Raw genomic sequence first — 22,011 nt, 5'->3', positions numbered from 1 at the left:
CGGTGATGGAAGAAATCAACTGTATGAGCCTGAAAGGGCCCCCAGACAGGGTGTCCTGTAAGACCACCGATAAAAGGAGGAACCTGGTGGAATCAAAACTAGGTTCCAAAGGAGAGGATTTTGCACTTGTTTCCGGCTGGGGGTTGTGCACGGGAGGCTTGGGGCACTGCGGGTCTGTGTCTCCCCACCAGACTTGGAGCATATCACCTGACTATTAAATCACGCGACCGCCAGTGACTTTGCCTCACCTCTTGTCCCCACAGCAGAACTCCCTGGAGGAAAGCCCGGGCTGAGACAGAGCTGCAACCTCCTGTGGGGTCCCAGGTGAGCCCGCTGGGGCTCGGAGCAACCAGGGCAGGCAACTACCTCGTTTGCTTCCACCAGTCTCATGCTCTACACCAGAGGAAGCCCACCTAGCAAGGCGTGGAGGGGAGTCCAGCGGAAGGAGGAGCTGTGAGTCGCTGGGGGAGTGCGCCCCATGCCTGCGCAGGTCTGGGGATGTCGATCTGTGGCCAGTGCCCAGTGTCACAGAGAGCCACTTTGTGTTGCTGTGGGAAGCTGGAGAAAGACTTCACCAAGGGCAGAGGAGAAGTCTTAGGGGAGCGTGCAGACAGTGGAAAAGCTTGCAGCCAGAAGCCCAAGCCTAGGGAGACCTTCTGTTGTCAGGTTTAGCCAAGGCCAGGAAGGAGGGGAGAATGGGAACCAACGTAAAAGCTAGAAATGCCTTCTGAGACACTTTTGTTCCTGGTGCCTGGTACCCCTGGGAGCCAGAGGGGAAGGTGGCACCTGGCACCCTTGCCGGGGGAGGTGTCTACCTGCCCAGCTCAAGAGACTTGGGAAACAAGAGGAAAATCCAGACTCCTGCCAGCTCCGAGGTGCGGGTGACTGGGCACCCGCCCGCTCACGCTTCCTGCCTGCCCTCGCTTGTATAACAGCACCCATCCCTGGGGAGAGGCTGGGTCCCAGGAAACTGGAACTTCTAAACCCAAATAGCAGACTTGCTGGTACATGACCTGCGTCCTGTTTTGCAGGCTTAGGAAACTCAGTAGCTCAGGGATGAGAAAAAAGGATAAGACTAGAAAAGAACAGCTTTAAGAAATGTTCTGGAACTTTTACAGTGTGTCCTACTTTTAGGAGTAAGTAAAAGTCTTTGTAACCAATCAAGAGATCTAGAAAGTGCACCAAGGGAATGAAATAGATTCCAGAAGTTTTTACTAAAGAAGGGGTTTTGGAAAATGAACTATTGGGATTTTATCAAGATCAAAAGCTTTTGCACAGCAAAGGAAACAGTTAACAAAACCAAAAGACAACTGACAGAATGGGAGAAGATATTTGCAAACGACATATCAGATAAAGGGCTAGTGTCCAAAATCTATAAAGAACTTAGCAAACTCAATACCCAAAGAACAAATAATCTAACCAAGAAATGGGCAGAAGACATGAACAGACATTTCTGCAAAGAAGACATCCAGATGGCCAACAGACACATGAAAAAGTGCTCCACATCCTTCGGCATCAGGGAAATACAAATCAAAACCACAATGAGATATCACCTCACACCAGTCAGAATGGCTAAAATTAACAAGTCAGGAAATGACAGATGCTGGCGAGGATGCGGAGAAAGGGGAACCCTCCTACACTGTTGGTGGGAATGCAAGCTGGTGCAACCACTCTGGAAAACAACATGGAGGTTCCTCAAAATGTTGAAAATAGAGCTACCCTATGACCCAGCAATAGCACTACTGGGTATTTACCCTAAAGATACAAATGTAGTGGGGCGCCTGGGTGGCTCAGTGGGTTAAGCCGCTGCCTTCGGCTCAGGTCATGATCTCAGAGTGCTGGGATCGAGTCCCGCATCGGGCTCTCTGCTCAGCGGAGAGCCTGCTTCCCTCTGTCTCTCTCTGCCTGCCTCTCCATCTACTTGTGATTTCTCTCTGTCAAATAAATAAATAAATAAAATCTTAAAAAAAAAAAAAGATACAAATGTAGTGATCCGAAGGGGCACGTGCACCCGAATGTTTATAGCAGCAATATCTACAATAGCCAAACTATGGAAAGAACCTAGATGTCCATCAACAGATGAATGGATAAAGAAGATGTGGTATATATACACAATGGAATACTATGCAGCCATCAAAAGAAATAAAATCTTGCCATTTGCGACGATGTGGATGGAACTAGAGCGTATCATGCTTAGTGAAATAAGTCAATCAGAGAAAGACAACTATCATATGATCTCCCTGATATGAGGAAGTGGAGATGCAACATGGAGGGATAAGGGGGTAGGAGAAGAATAAATGAAACAAGATGGGATTGGGAGGGAGACAAACCATAAGTGACTCTTAATCTCACAAAACAAACTGAGGGTTGCTGGGGGGAGGGGGGTTGGGAGAAGGGGGTGGGATTATGGACACTGGGGAGGGTATGTGCTTTGGTGAGTGCTGTGAAGTGTGTAAACCTGGTGATTCACAGACTTGTACCCCTGGGGATAAAAATATATGTTTATAAAAAAAACAAAAAATTAAAAAAAAGAAAAAGAAGGGGTTTTGGTAAGAATGTCTAAAGAGTTTCACTTTTTAGGAAGAGTATGACTCTTCCTTCTGGTATGAATGTGGTGTGGTTTGTATGTGTGTGTATGTGTGTGTGATGGTGTGTGTTGTGCGTGTGGTATTATGTATGTGTGGTATGAGTGTAGTATGGTCTATGTGGTGTGTGTGTGTGGTTGTGTGTCACATGAGTGTGGTGTGTGTGTGGTGTGAGTGTGGTATGGTATGATATGTGTGCTGTGTATGTGTGATTTGGGTTTGTGTGTGTGAGGTGTGCTGTCTGCTCAGGCAATAGTTCCAGGATGGACCATGGTTCCCAATATCCTATTGTCAAACGGTTTTGAGACATTTTAAAATATCTAGGATTGTCATAAATCGGTTTGTGCTTCTTACTTTTGAATAGCTTTGTTTAGGAAAACTCGCTCTTGCCAAACAGAAAGTCGTGGGGATCAGAGAAGGGAGATGTTCACGTGGCGATGTGCACACAATCCCACGTCGAAGCTCTCCAGCTCCCAAGCTTAGAAAGCGTTGTGAGACACGTCTTTCACTTGCTCCTGCTCACTGGGTGTGCGCATGCGGAGAGAGCCACACAGAGAGGGTGGCTGGCACCGTTCACCCGCGCCACCTGCCATTCCTCAAATACTATTGAAACTTCTACAATTACCAATTGGAGATGTGATTGCTTGAGGGACTTTTAAATAGGAAGTCCTCTTATATATTTTATGTAGCTGGACACCGTCGTAGGTGCTGAGGTAACAAAGAGCGATAGTTAATCTTGAAGACTCTGAAATAGCAAACCCTTATTTTTATTCACTTCTTATTTTTATTTATTTATTTTTTAAAAATATTTTATTTATTTATTTGACAGAGATCACAAGTAGGCAGAGAGGCAGGCAGAGAGAGAGAGGAGGAAGCGGGCTCCCCACGGAGCAGAGAGCCCGATGTGGGGCTCGATCCCAGGACCCTGGGATCACGACCTGAGCGGAAGGCAGAGGCTTTAACCCACTGAGCCACCCAGGTGCCCCTTCTTATTATTTTTAAAGATTTTATTTATTTATTTTGGAGAGAGAGAGAGAGAAAGAGAGGGCATGGGGTGGGCAGGGAGGGCCAGAGGGAGAAGGAGAGAGAGAATCTCAAGAAGACTCCATGCTGAGCTTTGGAGTCTGACGTGGGGCTCGATCTCACGACACTGAGATCTTAATCTGAGCTGAAACCAAGACTCAGGTGCTTGACCAACTGCACCACCCAGGCGCCCCTGCACTTACTGTTAGATAAAAGAATAAAAGGCAGTAAATTGTATAGCATAATAAAGATAGGTGAGTAAACATTACATAGTGCATACTGAATCACTATTGCACATTATCTTTTAAACATTACACAGGACGTGGCTGTGAATTCCGTCAATTCCTAAGTGACCTCTAAACTACAAGAGGCATCTCAACCTTCCACAGCCTTAAAGGCATCAACCTGAAGTGAAATTAATGCTGCAAAACTAGAAAACTAGAATTCCTAAAATGTCTGAAAAACTTGTGTAAAAAAAAAAAAGAGAGAGAGAGAGATAAATGGTAATCTGTGTTTTGCAAGCTTGTTAGGAGGGTTATACTAATCGGAGATAGTATCAGTCAAAACGGCCCTAGAAGCGTTGGGTGGACTGAGCTACTGCCTCGGCTGCCCACAGAAGCAAGCCCTAATCAAAGTCAGAGCCCCTGGACCGAAACCAGAGAGGAGACCACTTCAGGCAGCCCATCACCCACAGCCCACGGGCTTCCCCAAACAAGGCAACTGTTCGAGCTGCAGCTAATCAAATGACCACCTTCCTTTGCTTCCGAGCCTCCTGCATAAAAACGCTCCCAGCCCCTGCCAGCATCAGCTTCTGATCACTTTTAGCGTGATGCCACCTGGTTCGAACCCAGGTATCCTCCAGTAAACTCTTGGGGGAAAATATAATGTGCCTCAGTTTACCTTTTAACAGTGACTTCGTTAATTTCCCCTTTCTATCCATACTCCACGCTGGCACTGAATTGCTTTTCCAGAAGCTCTGGTCATGTTTCCTCTCCCGGGTCTGAGGAGAAAGTCCCGAATCCTACACTTGGCCCACGAGAGCCCGATGAGCCTCGCGCTTCGCGGGTCACTTGCTCCTTACTCCCCGCTCCAGTTTTGGGAGTCCCCATCTTCTGGGCCTTCCCCCTGGTGCGGAGTCTGATGCCCAGACTATTTCCAGTACCTGCTAGGTGACATTTCTTCATCCTTCCAGGCCTTTAATGAAGCTCCCACCTTCGATAGTGCAGAACCTTCTCCTCTCATTGGATAATTCAATGTCCAGCTATGTGTACATGCTGGGAACCCCTGCTGGACACGGAGGATAAGCAAATGAACAGATGCAGCCCTACTCACCCCCCCCAGGGGCCCAGCACGAACTGGAGTAAGTGGTTTGTGAACGAGCAATGTGGCAGGTGTTAAAACGAACTCTGTTCCAGGTGATGCCGGAGTTGCAGAAGCATGCCCTTAACGCTCCCGATTTTCCGCCGCACGTCATTTGCCATGATTCTGTACTGTCATATGGGTATGCTGTTCTGTGCGCACGTGTCATGTGTTCTCATTGGCTTCCGTGCTCCCGGAGCAGGGCACAGTGTCATTCTGTCCAGGTGCCTGCAGTGCCCAGCACAGCGTCACATATGTAGTGGCCGGTCCTTTAATGCCTGCTGAATACCCAAATGATTTTCCCTTCCAAGTGTTACCAACTCATTTTAAATAGAAGGAAGAATCTATTGAATATTTTTCTCCCCCATGAATGTTTCTTATTAGAATAGCTCAGTTGCTGAAAACAGCATGATTTCTAGTGATTGCAGTAGAAGAAGAAAAGCTAAAACTCCTAGGACTACAGCTGCAAATGTCAATCAGATGCTGATATTACTCCAAGTGCGACGTGAGGTCTCATATTCCCTTTTTAACTCCAAAGGCTTTAATCGGTGGTGTGTGTGGTGCTACATGGTTAAGCAGCGTATTTGTATGGAAGACTAGAACAAAAAGATCAGTGGGTGAGAGCTTCAGTTCAACCAGGGAATATTCCAGAATTGTACCTCTACTCTCAGTGTGTGAAGGCTCACTCTATTTATCTGCATAAATTCAGAGAGTTATTGTGGCAATGCCATCTAATTTCAGGGGTTGAAAGCTATTTTATGGGTATTATTGAGAGATGGAGGTCTAATTTTCATGCCTTTGAATGGAGAAAGTGAAAGACATGTATTGTTTAAAGAAAAGATCACAAAGCAAGCACTCAGAACTGTCAGAAATAAAAAGGAAGTAGCACTATGCTCAGATTTTTTTTTTTTTTCCTGCATGAAAATGCAAAACTCTGAGAATGCGCACAGGAGGATGGTGTTGGGTGAGGACAGGATGGGGAGGACTCACGGCAGGCGTGGGAGAGACTAACCTCTACCTTCCACTATCCATTTGCCCTTTCCTCTCTCATAATAATGTGGCTGGACACAGGATACCCACTGCCTTTGGGGTTGGCCACGTGGCCACAGAACTAGTTCCTCCCCTGGGGGAATGAGCTACGTGCCACTGCTGGGTCTGGCTCTGAGGACTGGAATGTTCTCCTCTTCCCTGACTCTTTGGCACCACCTATGAGGGCAACTAAGTACGTTGTGGGGGCAGAGCCACTATCCGGGCTTGAGATTTTTATTAGAGAGAAAGCAACTTCCATCTAGTGAAGCCACTGCTCTTTGGGGTCTGGGTCCCACACCACGGAACTGATGGCTGAATAATATAAGGGAATGCATGACAATCCATTTAGCCCGAAGGAATGAGAAGAAATGTTTTATTGCTGATTTCAGATACTATGGACACACAAAAATATAATGGGATATGATCTGAAGGATATAATGTTTGTTACTATAGAAAGATCTTATCAGGTACCATTTACTGTTGTTATCTGCCCAAAGTTCTTAGTGAATGAATGTCTTTGGTCATTTTTAAGATAATGCCTATGTACCAGTGAGGAGATTTGGGCTAGAAAAACAGAGAGCCCATTCAATGGACCTAAATAGAAAGGAAACGTATTCTCTCCCATAACACATGGCCCAATGACAGAGTGGCTTTTGAACTACTTAGCTGAGTAGCACAGTCAAGAGCAAAAAGACCTGATTTCTCCCAAACCATGAGGAGGAAGGGTCATGGCAATAGCAGGTCTGCATTAGGTGACTCAGGACTTTCTACCGACTTGGATATGAGGTCACCTCCCAAAGGGGAGGCTACTTGAAGAAAACTCAGTGTTCTGTTAGCAAGAACAAGAGAGGGATGGATGTCAGGAGGGAAACCTCGCTGTTCACTACAACCTGTCTGCACACACAGATTCCAACCATGACATTCCAGGAGTTTGCCCCCACTGGCTGGTGGCCAGGTGCTCGGGGCTCATCTCCAAGGGTGAGCAGTCTTGTTTGTGGAGGGAAGTTGAACAGCCTGTCGAGCAAGCATCTTGCCGATTCCTTTCTTATTTTCTAGGGGTAATTAGTGTTCATTGTCCATTTATAATTATATATCAATAGCATTTATAATGGTGCTCAGAATATTGAAGGCATGCCTGGCCAGTGTTTTATCTCCATCATGCTTATTATTGGACTGCAATGGTCTTCTGAGATGGCACTCAAATAATCTTTGGTTTCTTCAGAACAACAAACTAAAACTATGCACAGCAATGTAGCCTCCAAACAACCAATTTCCAGACCTTTCAAAAATCTGTTACGTTCATAATGGGAAGCAGTTTTTACCCAGCTCACTAGGGGAAGTACAAGGTCTAACAAAGATCTTATCTCCTTAATCCCGTCCTTCCAGTTCTCCTTTTCTTACTGATCAAGCAGCTCCTGCACTTTTCAATAATACAGTATCAGCTACTACAATAGTCAGGCCAGACTATGTCTTCCAGAAAAGCAGTCTTCCAGAAGCTTCCTTTGATGTGCATTTACTTCTTCCTAAATAGCAACCATCTTTTGAATATAGCTCTGCTTCCCACTCCCTCCTTAGGTGGAAAATGATTTAGGTGAATCATCTATAAAGAAGGTAGACATGTAAGTGGTTGATTTCTCTCCTAGGAGGCCCCCATTCCAAGCACTTCCTGTTCTTGAAACATCCGGCAAGTGCACTTCCATCCTATTCCTGCGAAAGACTAATTTATAACTTGACAGGACTCTGTATCTCTTCTTTTTTCACTTCCTCCAAATACCTGGGCAGGGCCAATTTGCAGGCTGGACTATGTGAAGAGCTTGAAGTTCATAGAGAGAAGAGGAAGTAACAGACCCTGTCTCCGGGCATCTGCTCAAAAATTCTTTAGGCAGGGGTGACATTCCATAAGTGGAGTGGGTTCTTTCTGGGGAAGAAGCCACAGGAATAACTAATTCAGACTTCCTTTGAATTATGGACCTGTCGGGTTAACACTGATACCTTGAGAGGAGCGGGGGTAAAAAAAAAAGAAATCACTCGACATTAAATTCCCAACCGTCACCACATGCTGGACCATCACCAACAAGGCTTTGAGAAGAAGAATGTATGTCAGGAACAATATTGTTTCTTTCTAAAATAGAGTGATGAGTGGTGCGGATGGGGTTAGAAACAGGCATTCTGGGCCTGCTTCTACAGAAAGGAGGAAGAAAATTGCTTTCTCTTTGGAAGTAAGCGCAGTAATAGGTCCAGCTGACAAATCACTTCCTAGAGTGCATCGGATGCTGTTATCTCCCTCTGAAAGGGTTCCTTCTTGTTTTTATCCTTTTTCTGTCCCTGGTTCAGGAAGATGGGCAGATGCACAAAGCTTTTATGTTTGGCCTATGCCTTATCCATGGGCTTAAGTCTTACTCATTTTTTTCCTTCTCCTAGAAAAAAAAGTCCTTAAATAAAAACAGCATGAAATGAGTTTTATATTCTGGTCACAATATGAACTTTTAAACGGACAGATGGACGAAAGTCCATGTAGCAAGCCTGGGTAGCTCTGTGAGATATACTTCCTATGGGCCTCCAATCTGTGGAGAAGGCGGGAGTCAAGAACACGCTGGACCAGGTCATATTTACCTGGGAGACCCCTCAAGGTTCCTTCCTTGGGGTTCGTTCATTCTGCACTGGAGAGGCATAAGATAGTGAGAACCGTGCCTGGCAGAATCCTTGGGCCCACTGGATGCAAAAGCAGGGAAAGAGGAAGGTTGGGATCCAAGGAACCCTTAGCTTATGGATCCGTTATAGACCCTTGGCGACCACTGACAATACCAGTGACTTGTCTTTACCCAGGGAAGGCCCTGTTCCCTCACAGGAGCTTTCAGAGAACCAATGTAGTAATTCATAGACATAACCTTTCCAGTGGATGTGTGACCAGTGGTGACAGAGACATGACTCTAGTTCTAAGTGCCTGTCTCGTTTGGGCCACATTGTACTCTGTCCTGATACTAAGGAAAAGAGTGTAAACAAAAATAGGAAGATACACAAAAAAACAAGAAAAAGGGCTATAAGAATTTAATTTCTAGAGTACAGATATATGCAAGGTACCATCAGAAAATATTTTTCTATAATTTAGGAACTACTTCAACTATTTTAAAGCTCCACAAAAATTAAAATTCACTTATTTGCATGGCTGTTCAATGCATTCGCCGACATGTTTCATAGAACTTATTTTGAGAACATAAATTAAATTTTCGAGCAGACTTCAACTTCCATTTTTCTTAAATATGTCATTCAGCTAAATCAGTGTGACAGGAGAGTGTGTTCTACACAAATTAATGCTTGAAAGGTGCCAAACTGGACCACCTGCATCTCTAGCTCCTTCGCGTGAGTGGTAGCAAGTGTTCACAATTTGGTTTTTCTGCCCTTGATCTCTGCGGTTGGAAGCCACATTTCTCCCTCCCTAGGCTAAGCCCACAGAAACACTGTGTCTGAAACGCTGTCATAATTCTACCTAATTCAGTTATTGGTTACCTTGCTTTTATTTTTAACAAACAGCATTACTATTTTTTTTAAATATAAGTTTAAAAAACAAAGAAGTAATTCATAGACAAACCCCTTATATTATAAAAAGTGAAGAGTAATATATCTCCATGTTTAGAAACGTCAAACATTATAGAACGCTATAAACTAAAAACAAAAGCCTCCTTCCCTGGTTCTCTACTTTCTCTATCCAAAGGCAACCCCTCTTACTGGTTTCTCTAATTCTTTCGAGAAAATACTTTGTATATTTATGAGCACTGAGCACCTTTTTCTTGCTCTTTTCACTCAATTCTACATATTAAAAGTGGTTCCATATAAACACACTGATTGACCTTGTTCTTCTTTAACAGGATATTATGTTTGATTATATAGAAATGTCAAAAAATATATTCAGCCACTGTGATATTTATTACCGAAAATCTGCTTGTTTCCACATTTTTGTCTATGACAAAACAGTGCTACAAAAAATATCCTCCACAGATATCTTGACGAGTTTTTGTGATTATGTCCATATGGTCATTGCTAGCAGGTCTACAGCTTGCGCACGTCACTGTAACACCCAGAGGAGAAGGGGCGGGACGCTGCCACCCAAGCTAGGACAGAACACTTTGATCTACAAGGATGATTCTGTGATAGTGGCGGAACACTGTAGGTACGAGTGTAGGCGAGCAATTTTATTTTATTCGAGGCAAACTAGTTTTAAGCACTGGAACGAAAAACCTGGATATGGCCCTCGCTGAAGCAGACACTCATCAGGTCTGTAGATGTCTTTACCTTCAACTGGCGTCTAAAGACACATAAAGAGTCGGTGCCACAAGAAGGACTCCAGGAACGCCCAGAGCAACCGAATGAGCTACATCAGTCCCTTTGGGGTTCCATACCAAGTCACATAGATGTGATGTAAAGGGTTGGGCCTCACGGGGCAGGAGGAGAAGATTTAATGTTCAATCACATTTTTGGGGGGGGGAGGCATTTTTAATGAATTGACAGAATGATAGCAACTGGAAGTGACTCTAGGACCCTTATTACTTATGAGTGATATTCTTCTTATTTACTCGAAGTCAGAGAGCCTGCCTGGCTTTTGTTCTGGGGGAGGAAGGGCTACTCCAGCTGCACACATTTCAAAACAAAACGGGAGGAACAAAAGATGAATCCATACCAAGGAACATGATTCATCGATGCAGAGGAAGGAGACGTGACACCTGCTAACGCTTGGAGGAGCCACGAAAGCTTTACGCTAAGTGAAGTGAGCCAGACACAAAAGGACAAACGCTCTGATTCCACTTTGAACTACCTAGAACAGGCGGATCCGTCGAGATAGAAAGCAGATTAGAGATTACCAGCGACGCTGGTATATATACTAAGGAGTCTAGAGTTTCTGTTTGGGGTGATGAAAAGTTCTGGAAATCGACAGAGGTGATGGTTATGCAACATTACGAATGTACTTAATGCCACTGAACTGTATGCTCGCAAATGGTTATATATGGCAAATTTTATGTTATTATATATTTTACCACAATAAAAATTAGTATTAAAAAAAGCTAAAATGAAAGAACAAAGAACACTGCTTTGATGATTATAACCACATAATTCTGGTAAATGTCACCATGAAAGTTGAAGTGAGAACCAGAAAGTGTAACAAAGCAACTGGAATGAATGATATCAGATCCCCGAGGCTGTTCTTTAAAGGCAACATGAAGGGAAATCAAGAAACCCAGTACACAGGGAAGAATGATGGCGCCAGGCCCTAGATTAGGATGTCAGAGGAACTAGCTTGTGCAGGGACCGCTGTCCAGGAGAACCCATAAAGAGGAAGGAGTCAGAGGCAAATCAGAAGGAGGAGGACATCATGTGTCTCTCTGAGGCTTCTACCACCAGATGACAGAAGCCTGAGAAATAGCGGGGGGTAAAAAATAATTAGTAAAATGAGGTGAAGCATAAATCTCTGTCCCCAACATCTACTTATGGCCTCTGGGAAGGCCAGGGGAGAGAGGCCGACCATGCAGAAGGCCAGGGAGGGGAACTCCATCCGGCCACCTTGTGAGAGTGGCCCTAGTCCCGCATCATCATGGTTGCTCTGGTCAGTGTGCTGAAGCCATTTCTGGCTGTGCAGAAAAGGAGAACAAAACCCCAACCCCACAGTTCCTTTGTCATCACCATATTGTCCTATATAGTTAATGTTTTATGAGATCGACATATGTTCACATCTACTATGTGAAAATAGTTTATTTACTATAGTATCATTTATTCTACGAAGTTTAAAAATCTTCGTGTCCACTGAACAGGAATCATTGAAGATAGCGCTCACCCACGATCATAACATTTCCTCCTCTCTTCTCCACGGATCTTATACCCATAGAACTATATACCAATAGCTGCTTAAGAAAACAAAAAAGATTTCACTATAGAAATATGCAGTGTCAAAAATACATCCACAACAAATATGGTATACAATTAAAAAAAAATTACACTTTGTTAGTCCTCTCCAAAGAGGACAGTGTTGTGGCTCTAAGAGTCTTCTCCTTCGGTCTCATTAGCTCATGTGACTGCGGTATGCTTGCGACTCAGCACCGTCCATTTAAAAAATAAAGCAAGCGCTTTCATCCCCAAATTGTTCCATGAAACACCTATCCTTTAAAATGCACCACACAAAACAAAGTTCTTGCACTAAAGAGCTTAGGAAATGCTGCTTGTGGTATTCTACCTGTTCAGGCAAAATGCATGTTTGCATACTGAAAGCTTTAAGTCCTAAGGAAAGACATCCCTCTGTTTAACCTAGCTTAACACGTGTTTCCAAGCTGTTTAATGTTGGACCTCTGCCCAGTCTCTCTGCCTCCACTCCAATTTTCCTCCCAGTAACATCCCCTGGAACCTGATGAACGAGCCTCACTTTGGAAAATGCTGTTCTATATTTTGGTACTTAGGACAATCCTTTAATTTCGGGAAAGATTTTTCTTCTTAACCAGAATGAAAGAGGTCAAAGTGTTTGTAACTGAGACACAGGAAATTTCTGTTTGCAAAAGTGACTCTTTGGATGATATTCTAGTCTTTCTCTAGACCGATGCTGTCCGTTAGAACTTTCTGGGGTGATGATGACACCAGGCTCTATCTGCATAGGCTAGTCCAGCAGCAGGAAGCCACCTGTGGGTGTTGAGCACTTGCAATGTGGCTAATGTGACTGAGGAAACAAATGTTAAACTTTATTCAATTTTAATTTAAATAGCCATTTTTGGCTAGTGGCTACCAGATTGGACAGCAGAGCCCTAGACTGAGGTGAAAGCAAAATCAAAAGAAATGCATAGAAACTATATTATCTTTAGGAGAAGTCTGTTTTCTAGAATGTTCTGAACTCTCCAGTAGCTGCTAGAGCTAAAGAAGGCTTCTCCATTCTATTTGCCACAAAATTGATTTCCTAATGTTATTCGATGAGATGGAGCTTACCGCTTTGAAAGAGTATAATTATTCCAGATTTCCCTTTATTTTAACAAGAACAACAAAAAAGCTGAAGACACATGGAATGGTCAATGCTCTCTGTTTGATTAGAAAATATGCATTTCTATTTCAAACAAAAGACTACTTTCTAGGAAGATTTGCCAATTGATAAATGTTTTTCAGAGGAATGGTATAGAGAACTTGTTTGTACATTTGTGAACAATTTCTTTAATTAAAATAAATACTCTCCTAAACTTTCTATCTTTGCAGTCCAAGCTGTCTCTCACAGAGAAAGTCTAGCAACACTTGTTTCCAATCTGCACATAAGCCAATCTTAGAGTTTAAATTAGATTTTTGGACACATGTCAAATAAACACGGAATGCATATTTTTGACATTTCATAACATTAACTTTCTTTTAAAAAGTACTTTTCGATAAAGAACATCTTGTATATAAAAGAATAATGTGTCAACAGGATATGATTCCATTCTCTACAGACCAGGTGGTTGAGGAAAGCGAGGTATGATCACAGCTGGCACTTCATGGTTATAAACTCACATTAAGGTACAAAGAAAAATACCTGGCCTTTCTGGTGTCTCCTTGAAAGCATCACAATATAAACCATGTATATCTGGAGTCTAGATTTTACTGTCTAGACTTCTTTTTAAAAAGGGAGACCACAATATAGTTTTCAAAATTCTTCACATAATTTAATTAAATTAGGTATTTTTATAAAATTAAACTATCTTTAAAGAATAGGAAAAGTAACCATTTTATTTTTCCTTTTATTTTTAAATATCAACCATCTGCTTGCTTTTTATTTCTGGGCTCCATGTATTGAAAAAAAGATGCCCCATCTATTAATTAAGTTGTTTGTATTATGTTAACTATATCATACTTAAAGGGTCGATCCAACAAGAAAATCTAATAAGTGTAAATATCTATGACCCCAACACGGGAGCAACCATGACCTACTTGACCAAGTAGGTCAACCGTTAACCAAAATAAAGAATCATACTGACAATAATACATTAATAGTAGGAGACCTCAACACCCCACCCTCAGCAATGAATCATCAAAGCAGATCAACAAAGAAACAAGAGCTTTGAGTGACACACTGGACCAGATGGACTTTGTAGATATATACAGAACATTCCACCCTAAAACAACAGAATACTCATCTTTCTCAAGTACACACAGAACTTTCTCCAGAATAGAACACATACTGGGTCATAAATCAGGTCTTGACTGATAACAAAAGACTGAGATTATTACCTGCATGTTATCAGACCATGAAATTGAACTCAATCACAGGAAAAAAGTCTGGAAGGAATTCAAACACTTAGAAGTTAAAGAGCATCCTGCTAAAGAATGATTGGGTCAAGCAGGAAATTAAAGAAGAACTTAAACAATTCAGGGAAATCAATGAGAATGAAAACACACTGGTCCAAAATCTATGGGACACTGCAAAGGTGGTCCTAAGGGGGAAATACAGAGCCATCCAAGCCTCTCTCAAAAAAGATAATTCCCAAAAGCACAAGCTAAACTTACATCTAATGGAGATGGAGAGAAAAAAGCAAATAAAAAATAAACCAAGTAGGAGAAGAGAAAAAATGAAGATTAGAACAGAGATCGGTGAAACAGAAACCAGAAAAACAGTAGAACAGATCAATGAAACTAGAAGCTGGTTCTCTGAAAGAATTAGTAAGATCGATAAACCTCTGAAGTGGCGGGAGTGGGGTGAGAGGTCGGGGTACCGGTGGTGGGTACTATAGAGGGCACGGATTGCATGGAGCACTGGGCGTGGTGCAAAAATAATGAATACTGTTATGCTGAAAATAAATAAAAAATAAATTTAAAAAAACCAACCAACCAAACAAAAAAAACCACCTCTGACCCAGACTCATCCAAAAGAGAAGAGAAAGGACCCAAATTAATAAAATCATTAATGAAAGGGGAGAGATCATGACTAACACCATGGAAATAGAAACAATTATTAGAAATTATTATCAGCAACTATATGACAAGAAATTAACTTAGGTTTTTTTTTTTTTTTTAAGATTTTTATTTATTTGTTAGAGAGAGAGAGAGAGATACAGAGCGCAAGCACAGGCAGACAGAGTGGCAGGCTGGAGGCAGAGGGAGAAGCAGGCTCCCTGCTGAGCAAGGAGCCCGATGTGGGACTCGATCCCAGGACACTGGGATCATGACCTGAGCCGAAGGCAGCTGCTTAACCAACTGAGCCACCCAGGCGCCCCTAACTTAGGTTTTTTAACTCAACATCTGATCTTTGAGTGGAAGACTAGGTATTTCCATTTACTTTCATTGACTCCTTTCCTATGTAAGAACTGAAAATGAGGCGTGAACCCTGACCTAAGTAAAATCCACTAATGTCAGTAGTGCAAAATCACTACTTTCAACAAAAGTTTCTTTGCACATACCAGCTCGGACCCCACACTTGCACAGATCTAGATTTTGATTTGATGAAGCCCTTTGATTGATTTGAGGAAGTCCTACAGTTTTTGAGCCCTCTTCAAGGAAAATGCACAAAGACAACTAGGTAAAAACAAGAGGCCTGTGCAAGAAGGGAGCCCAAGATGAATGCTTCATTCGCACCTTGAGCGATCTGCCTCAGCAACACGGTGCTCTCTCTTAAAGGAAGGAGTGCCTACCAGGCGCCTAAAGAAATTCTATCTTATTTCCTTAACAAGTGGTCAGTAATATGATCTTTTTAAAATATTTTTTCCCCAGTTGTCATCTTATCCCTGGATTTCTAATTTAAAACAGAAAACTCATCTAATTCCTAGTATTATCCTAGATAAGAAATTCTCTCTCAGACATATAATATCCCAAAACAACCCCAAATAAGATAATGATGTTTTATTTATGGAAAACTCACAAGGTTTGATTGCCTTAGCTTTCTGTATTCCCAGGTCAGTGAGTATTAATGTATTCCATATTTTGTTGCTGTTTTCCAGTATTAAACATATCAACATTTTACACTGGAGTCATAAAAGTTAGTGAGATAGTTCTGATGAATAGCAATAAGCCAGAGTAAAGAATAATGCATAACATGAATTCCTTAGGAAATCAATTAATATTTTTATAAGCAGTAGTAAAAATATGATCAAGGGTTAGCAGAGAGTGAGGTCAGCCTATTTGATACCCAAATATATTCTTTGTTGAGTTCCATCTATCAATGTAAAAATATTCTGTGCTGTGTCAAAATGAAATCTCAGTGCCCCTAAGACTAAGACATTTTATATTTCAGGACGTACAAAATTCTAGTTTGGCTGCATAGCCTTTGACAGGTACATAAACTGTGATTCTTAAAGTACTTCCTGGTTCCTAATTAACTTTTCTGTGGATCCCTGAACTTAGTCTATTTTGTTCTGAATTATGTATTTTGTGTGCAAGAAAAACACTGTATATTGTGAATTTCTTGATGAGGTTCTTGCAAGCAACTCTAATGCCAGGGTAAATAATGATTAATATTTGAAAATAAAAGTGCTAGTATATTCGTATTACTTCTACATAGTTTTCATCCCTCTGTCCGTCCATCCATCCATCCATTTAATGAATGTTGAACTCCAAATACATGGATTTATTGAGGACAATAATGTCAAGATTAAGGATGGGAATATAAAGATTAAGGATGGGAATATAAAGGCATGAGACAAGTGTAACACTTCAACTTGAATTTTAGTATATGGGACTTAAGCTCAAACAATTCTTTATAATGGTAATAAATTTGCTGGAACCATCACACATCTATCAGGCTTTCTGAGGTGGACTGACATTATTATCATTTAAATAGAAATCCTTGTCTGTATGTATTAGCTAATGTGCACTGCTCTCCAGGTAACAGTTAAGTGTAGAGATACAGTAGAGCGAAGAATCAGGTAATCTGATTTTCTGATGGACGGCACTACATGTTTGAATAAGAGAGTCAAAAGTACTAACCAAAGCACCTATTTTAAGAAGCCAAAGATAATCAAAATACTGAAATCTGTTTCTTTAGATGCAAACCACATACAACAGGAATCATGGGTGTATGAAGGGCCATCTAAGCATGTCGCAGTGAGCTGACTGACAGGAAGACAACATGTGTAGCTGTGGCTCAGCTCTGAGAATGGGTGTCCATGGGCACATTACAAGTACTTCTAAGGCCTAGTTTGATAACATCAAGCATTTCTTGGTTACCTAGAAAATAAGAGTTGGGCTTTTTGAATCTGTCGGTAGTTGAGAAAAAATTAGCACAGGTAGACTCATAGATATCTTACTTTAAACCTATAAACTACAACCTAGGAAGCACCGTGGATAGTAAGGTCTAGAGTGTTTTCACATCTGAGACTCTATGATTCTTCCATAGCTTTGTTGCCAGTGACTTTCCTTGAATACCGTGTAGGGTAAGGTGCTTACTACTTCCCGAGGCAGCCCATTTTACTGTTGGTTGTCCATGGTGTAAGGGCAAATATTAAGCAGAGATTCATCGTTCTTGAACTTCTACTTATTGGGTCCTGTTCTCTCTGAACAACATGAACTAATCATGATTTCTACCACACAATGACTTTCCATTACCACCCTTGAATCCAGAAAAGATTGGCAGCTTATGAGAATGAACAAATCATGGCAGAACTAAATACATCAGAAAAGGGGGAAGAGAAAAAAGGAAAAGAGAGCTTCCAAATCTGTTGTAATAACGGTCCACTTATATGCGACGGCTAATACACAAATGTGGCTCTCGGTTACTAACCAGTCTCAGAGGGACACTTTATTACTTGCACAATTTACAGTGCCCTCAAGGACAACATTCCTCAGAACGAGCACAAGTGCTCCCGTTGCAAAGGTCAGCATGGAAGAGCCACCATGTTATCTCATAGAAAAGTCCATTGGGATGTTCTGAACCGCAAGCATCAAATTTCCTGTATAATGACCACAATGAAAATGAATGATAGTCTGTCAAGGGACTATGTGGGAGAAGCAATTCTTTGAATGGCTAAAATAGTGACGCCTAGATACATAACTCCCTGCTGTAGATCTGGCTTGATCATATGAATGAGCCATTTTGGAAATGGATCTTCTAGCCCCAGTCAAGCCTTCAGATAACTGAAGCAACCCTGCTCGACTGTGGCGTCATGAGACCCCAAGTCAGAGCCAGAGCTACCCAGTTAAGATACTTATTGACTCCTGATGCCCATTCTGTGGGATAATGTTTAATGAACTAAATGGTTAAAATTTGGGATGATTTGTTATGCAGTAGTAGAGATGTAATATACAAACTGACAAGCCTACCCCCCAAAAAAACAAAACCAGATAAATTAAAATAAAATAAAACCCATCACTTTGAATTTCAAAAGGACAAAAAAACATCTGGAAGACCGGTCTCCTCATTTAGGTAAGGTTTACCCCCAAACTCTTTAACCCTAAGGTATGAAAGCAATTCAATTCACTCCCAAAGTAATTTTCCATGACTTGGAGCTTAAATGTGTACGTAACTTACTTACAATGTCACATTGAATGAGAAAAAGGAAGACACAGCTGTTCAAAACTTTAAATTACATAAAACCCTCAAACTTCTTTAAAGCAAGGCACACAACGGAATGCAGAAGATGGGCCAAAGAAACTCTTCTCCTCACAGAGAAAGTTAAGACCTTAAACTCCAACTTTTGAGAATGGAACAACAGTTGGCAATTAGCAGGCAGAAGCATACAATTTAGTCATTAGTTAGAAAGTGTTGTAACTCCTTTTAAAAGAAAGCATTCCCCAGCATGCTGTTGGCAGCTGGCTTAGGCCACACACAATCGGTGCAGATTACACGGTACGTGATGAAGATCTGGCTGGAAAGTGTAGGTTGACTTCTGTGATTCCTAAAGCTAGCACACGTGACTTGTTCCCATTCTAACGCCATCATGATTATTAATCCAGAGGCATTTTTCTCTGAGTAGGCATCACAGTATCTCATGGCTTTTCCACATCTACTTCCTCTACTTTATGGCTCAACTCAGGGCTTTGCAACCCCACAGATGGCTTTACTGAGGACAACAGACACCAACCTCTGCAAAGGTGACTTAGAGCTCTCAGCCTAAAATTAGGCCCCGGCAATAAGCCTCTGCCAACAGCACTCCTTCTACAACGCTCCTCATGAAGTTGCAATTTTAAAAGAAATGTTTTCCCATCAAAATCCAATAGCATTTTATAGGCACATATACTTTCTTCCTTTTCTGGCCTGCATGGAATCTCATATCAGGATTATTAGCCATTTGTCACTTCAACCTATAATTTAGCAAAACTTTTTGTGTTTGAGTTATGCTTCCCTCACACCTCCCCTGTCAGCTTGCAGCCATAGATTCATTCAAGAAACCATCTGGGTCATACTGGTTGACCGCGTAGAACAAACATTTTCCATGTTTCTTATTCTGCTTCCCTAAGAGGCACCATTAGTTTTGCTCCTCTCTATGTAAAATGATTTTTATGACATAATAACATTTCAAGTTTTCCATATTAATCTTCATTTTATTTCTTGAAATACTTAGGCAAACAATTCCGCTAAGACATCACTGATGGGAAATTCCTTTTCTCCTTTACTCTGTCTCCTTAAAGCCAACTCTAAAAAAGTAATAAATGTTTTCTCTGAATCAGCTGAGCACTGGAAAAAAAAAATGTTTACAAGTCTGGCCTAGTAATCCACAATGTCTTAGAGAAAACATGGTGACAAACAATGAAAGCAGAAACTCTTAGTAGGACCCTCTCCTCCCCATCAATGAATATATATGTGCATATCTGGGATCCTGTATCAGAATTTAAAAGTCTATTTTCTTTTCTTTTTTAAGGATGTTATTTTTCAGTAATCTCTACACCCAATGTGGGGGGTCAGACATACAACTGGGAGGTCAAGAGTTACATACTCTTCTGACAGAGCTAGCCAGGCACCCCTAAAGGTCTGTTTTGTTAAACATCAGTTTGAAGATGTCTGAGTGCAAAGGGAAAATGACAATAAAACAAATATATCATCATTGCCAATTTGCTAAAAGGAAACACAGAAACAATGACACCCAGAGGTGTAGGTGGTACTTACCCCACAGCCCAGACTGCTGCCTCCTTCACAAGTGACCTTCCTCATGCCCGGCTCTGGAAGCAGCCCTGCTCCGCAGCCAGGGCTAGGGCACAGCACCCCCCCCATCTGAAGCACACACTCTTCAGCGCCATATTGCTGGTACCGGTTGTACTGTTCAAAAACCAAAAAACAAAAACACATGAGTTTTTAAAACTCCTAATACTAAGATGGGCTGTTTTAGCCAAAATGTTAATGGTTGGTGGTGTGTGGATTTTCTTGTTCACGTGTTTTGGTAAAGAAAGGGGGTAGGTGGGTGGATGAGGTATGATCCAACATAAAGAAAGCCTTCCCAACTGCAATCGGCAAAACAGATAACTCTGTATTTTTAGGAAGCTCCCTCCCCACCCCCAAAGTTTGTTCTTTTAATATTACTACCATCAACTGCATTTAATAGTCTTAATTCACACAGATTTTAGGAAATACAGCTATATTTTAAGTTATGGACACACAACGCATCATTATCAAGCTCATCTAGTGGTAATTTTCATGCCTCTCTTCAGGAGTCTATGCTTTTTTAAAACCATTTTGCAAATAGGTCCTGATATTCCATCCTGTGCTAACTGTGGGCAGCCCAAATGATATCTGAGCATATCTGAGCAATACTGAGCACATTCAGCTTGAAGAAGAAGGGATTCTTTCCCTTTCATTATTATTCTCTTACTTACAGCATGTTTCTTTTATCCCTGAGTTTATCACGCTGTTGCGTGGCTCAACGCCCTCCCTGGTTTCCCCAGCCTGCAAAATAGAACCAGACAGGGCAGTGTCTAGGGTCTTCCTGTTGTAGCCCTGTTATTGTTCTCCTCGTGTTATCTGATCATATTTGCTTCTAAACTCAGATCAAGTCAAGTGAATTTGCTCAGGTGTGAATTATTTTATGCAACATTCGGTGATCATCTAGTCTGTATGTGTCAGACCCTACTGTGGGCGCTGGGGACACAGCAGTGAACAAAACAGACACCTCTGCTCTCGTCCCCATGCCTCTAACAACAAATGCTGAAAGGTTATATTTCAGTGGAAGGAGAATAAAAAACAGAGAAGAAGCAGAGTTCGGAGACAGTGGGGACTATAATTTTGAAGAGGTGATTAGGGGATAGGGGATGCCTTATGAAGAGGGTACATGGAAGCAAACATCTAAGAGAGATTAGAAAAGCAAACCATGTGGCTACCTGTGGGAATGGGCTTTCAGGTCAAGGACAGAGCAGCACCAAGAAGTAGAAGCCAGAATGCACTTGGTGCTCTGAGGTACAGCAGAGGCCAGTGTGGCTGAGTGACAGCAGACAGGGAAACGGCAGAAGACGTGTCAGAGAATTCTTGGGGGTCTGGGCTGTGAAGGTCCCTGAAGGCCACTAGGAGAAGTCTGGCTGCTATTCTGAGAGATATGGGAACCACGGGAGACTTTGGAGCTGTGGGGTGACATCATTTGACTAATCTTTTAAAGACAGCCATCTGGCTGAAATATTCAGAATTGACTCTCACGGGGCAAGGGATGGAAGGAGGAAGCAGAGGAGCAGCAGGAGGTTTTCAGCAACCCACATGAGAGACGGCGACGGCCTGAACCAGCAAGCGAGCGGGGGGGGGGGGGTGTCGGCTGGATATATTTTGAAGGCAGAAACGGCAAACGTTTTTAGGCAAATTGGATACATGGCATGAGAAAAAAAAGCATGAACGTAATGTTTTTGTCTGAGGAGACAGGAGGACAGACAGACACACACACACACACAGAGAACGTAAGAGACAGAGAATGAACTACAGAGACATGGGAAGACCTAAGAAAAAATGGGTGTGTCTGCATATGTGTGAGTGTGCATGGGCACGTGTGTGTGTAGGTTGGGAGTTGGGAAAAGGAGTCGTGATTTCTCCTGTGCTCATCTGCAGTTTGACAAACTGCTACATGGTAAGATGCTGCGCAGCTAACTGAATATGAGTTTGGAGTTTAGGAGAAAGAGAGGG

At 42.1% G+C, this 22,011-nt stretch overlaps 1 protein-coding gene across 8 annotated transcripts in view; it reads right to left on the bottom strand.

Annotated features, from left to right (window-relative positions):
* The window catches only part of PRKN (parkin RBR E3 ubiquitin protein ligase), a 1,292,328-nt gene that overhangs the window by 167,013 nt on the left and 1,103,304 nt on the right, over positions 1-22,011 (bottom strand). For all 8 annotated transcript variants that reach the window (XM_045080284.1, XM_045080282.1, XM_045080285.1 and 5 more), the window contains one exon: positions 20,023-20,172. In XM_045080284.1, coding sequence (XP_044936219.1) covers positions 20,023-20,172 — 150 coding nt within the window. The remainder of the gene's footprint in view (positions 1-20,022; positions 20,173-22,011) is intronic.

Source organism: Mustela putorius, unplaced genomic scaffold (genome assembly GCF_011764305.1).
Source record: "Mustela putorius furo isolate JIRA1106 unplaced genomic scaffold, ASM1176430v1.1 tig00000450_pilon_pilon_pilon, whole genome shotgun sequence".
In the NCBI taxonomy this organism is placed as follows: domain Eukaryota; kingdom Metazoa; phylum Chordata; class Mammalia; order Carnivora; family Mustelidae; genus Mustela; species Mustela putorius.
This window is presented reverse-complemented; position numbering and strand designations above follow the sequence as displayed.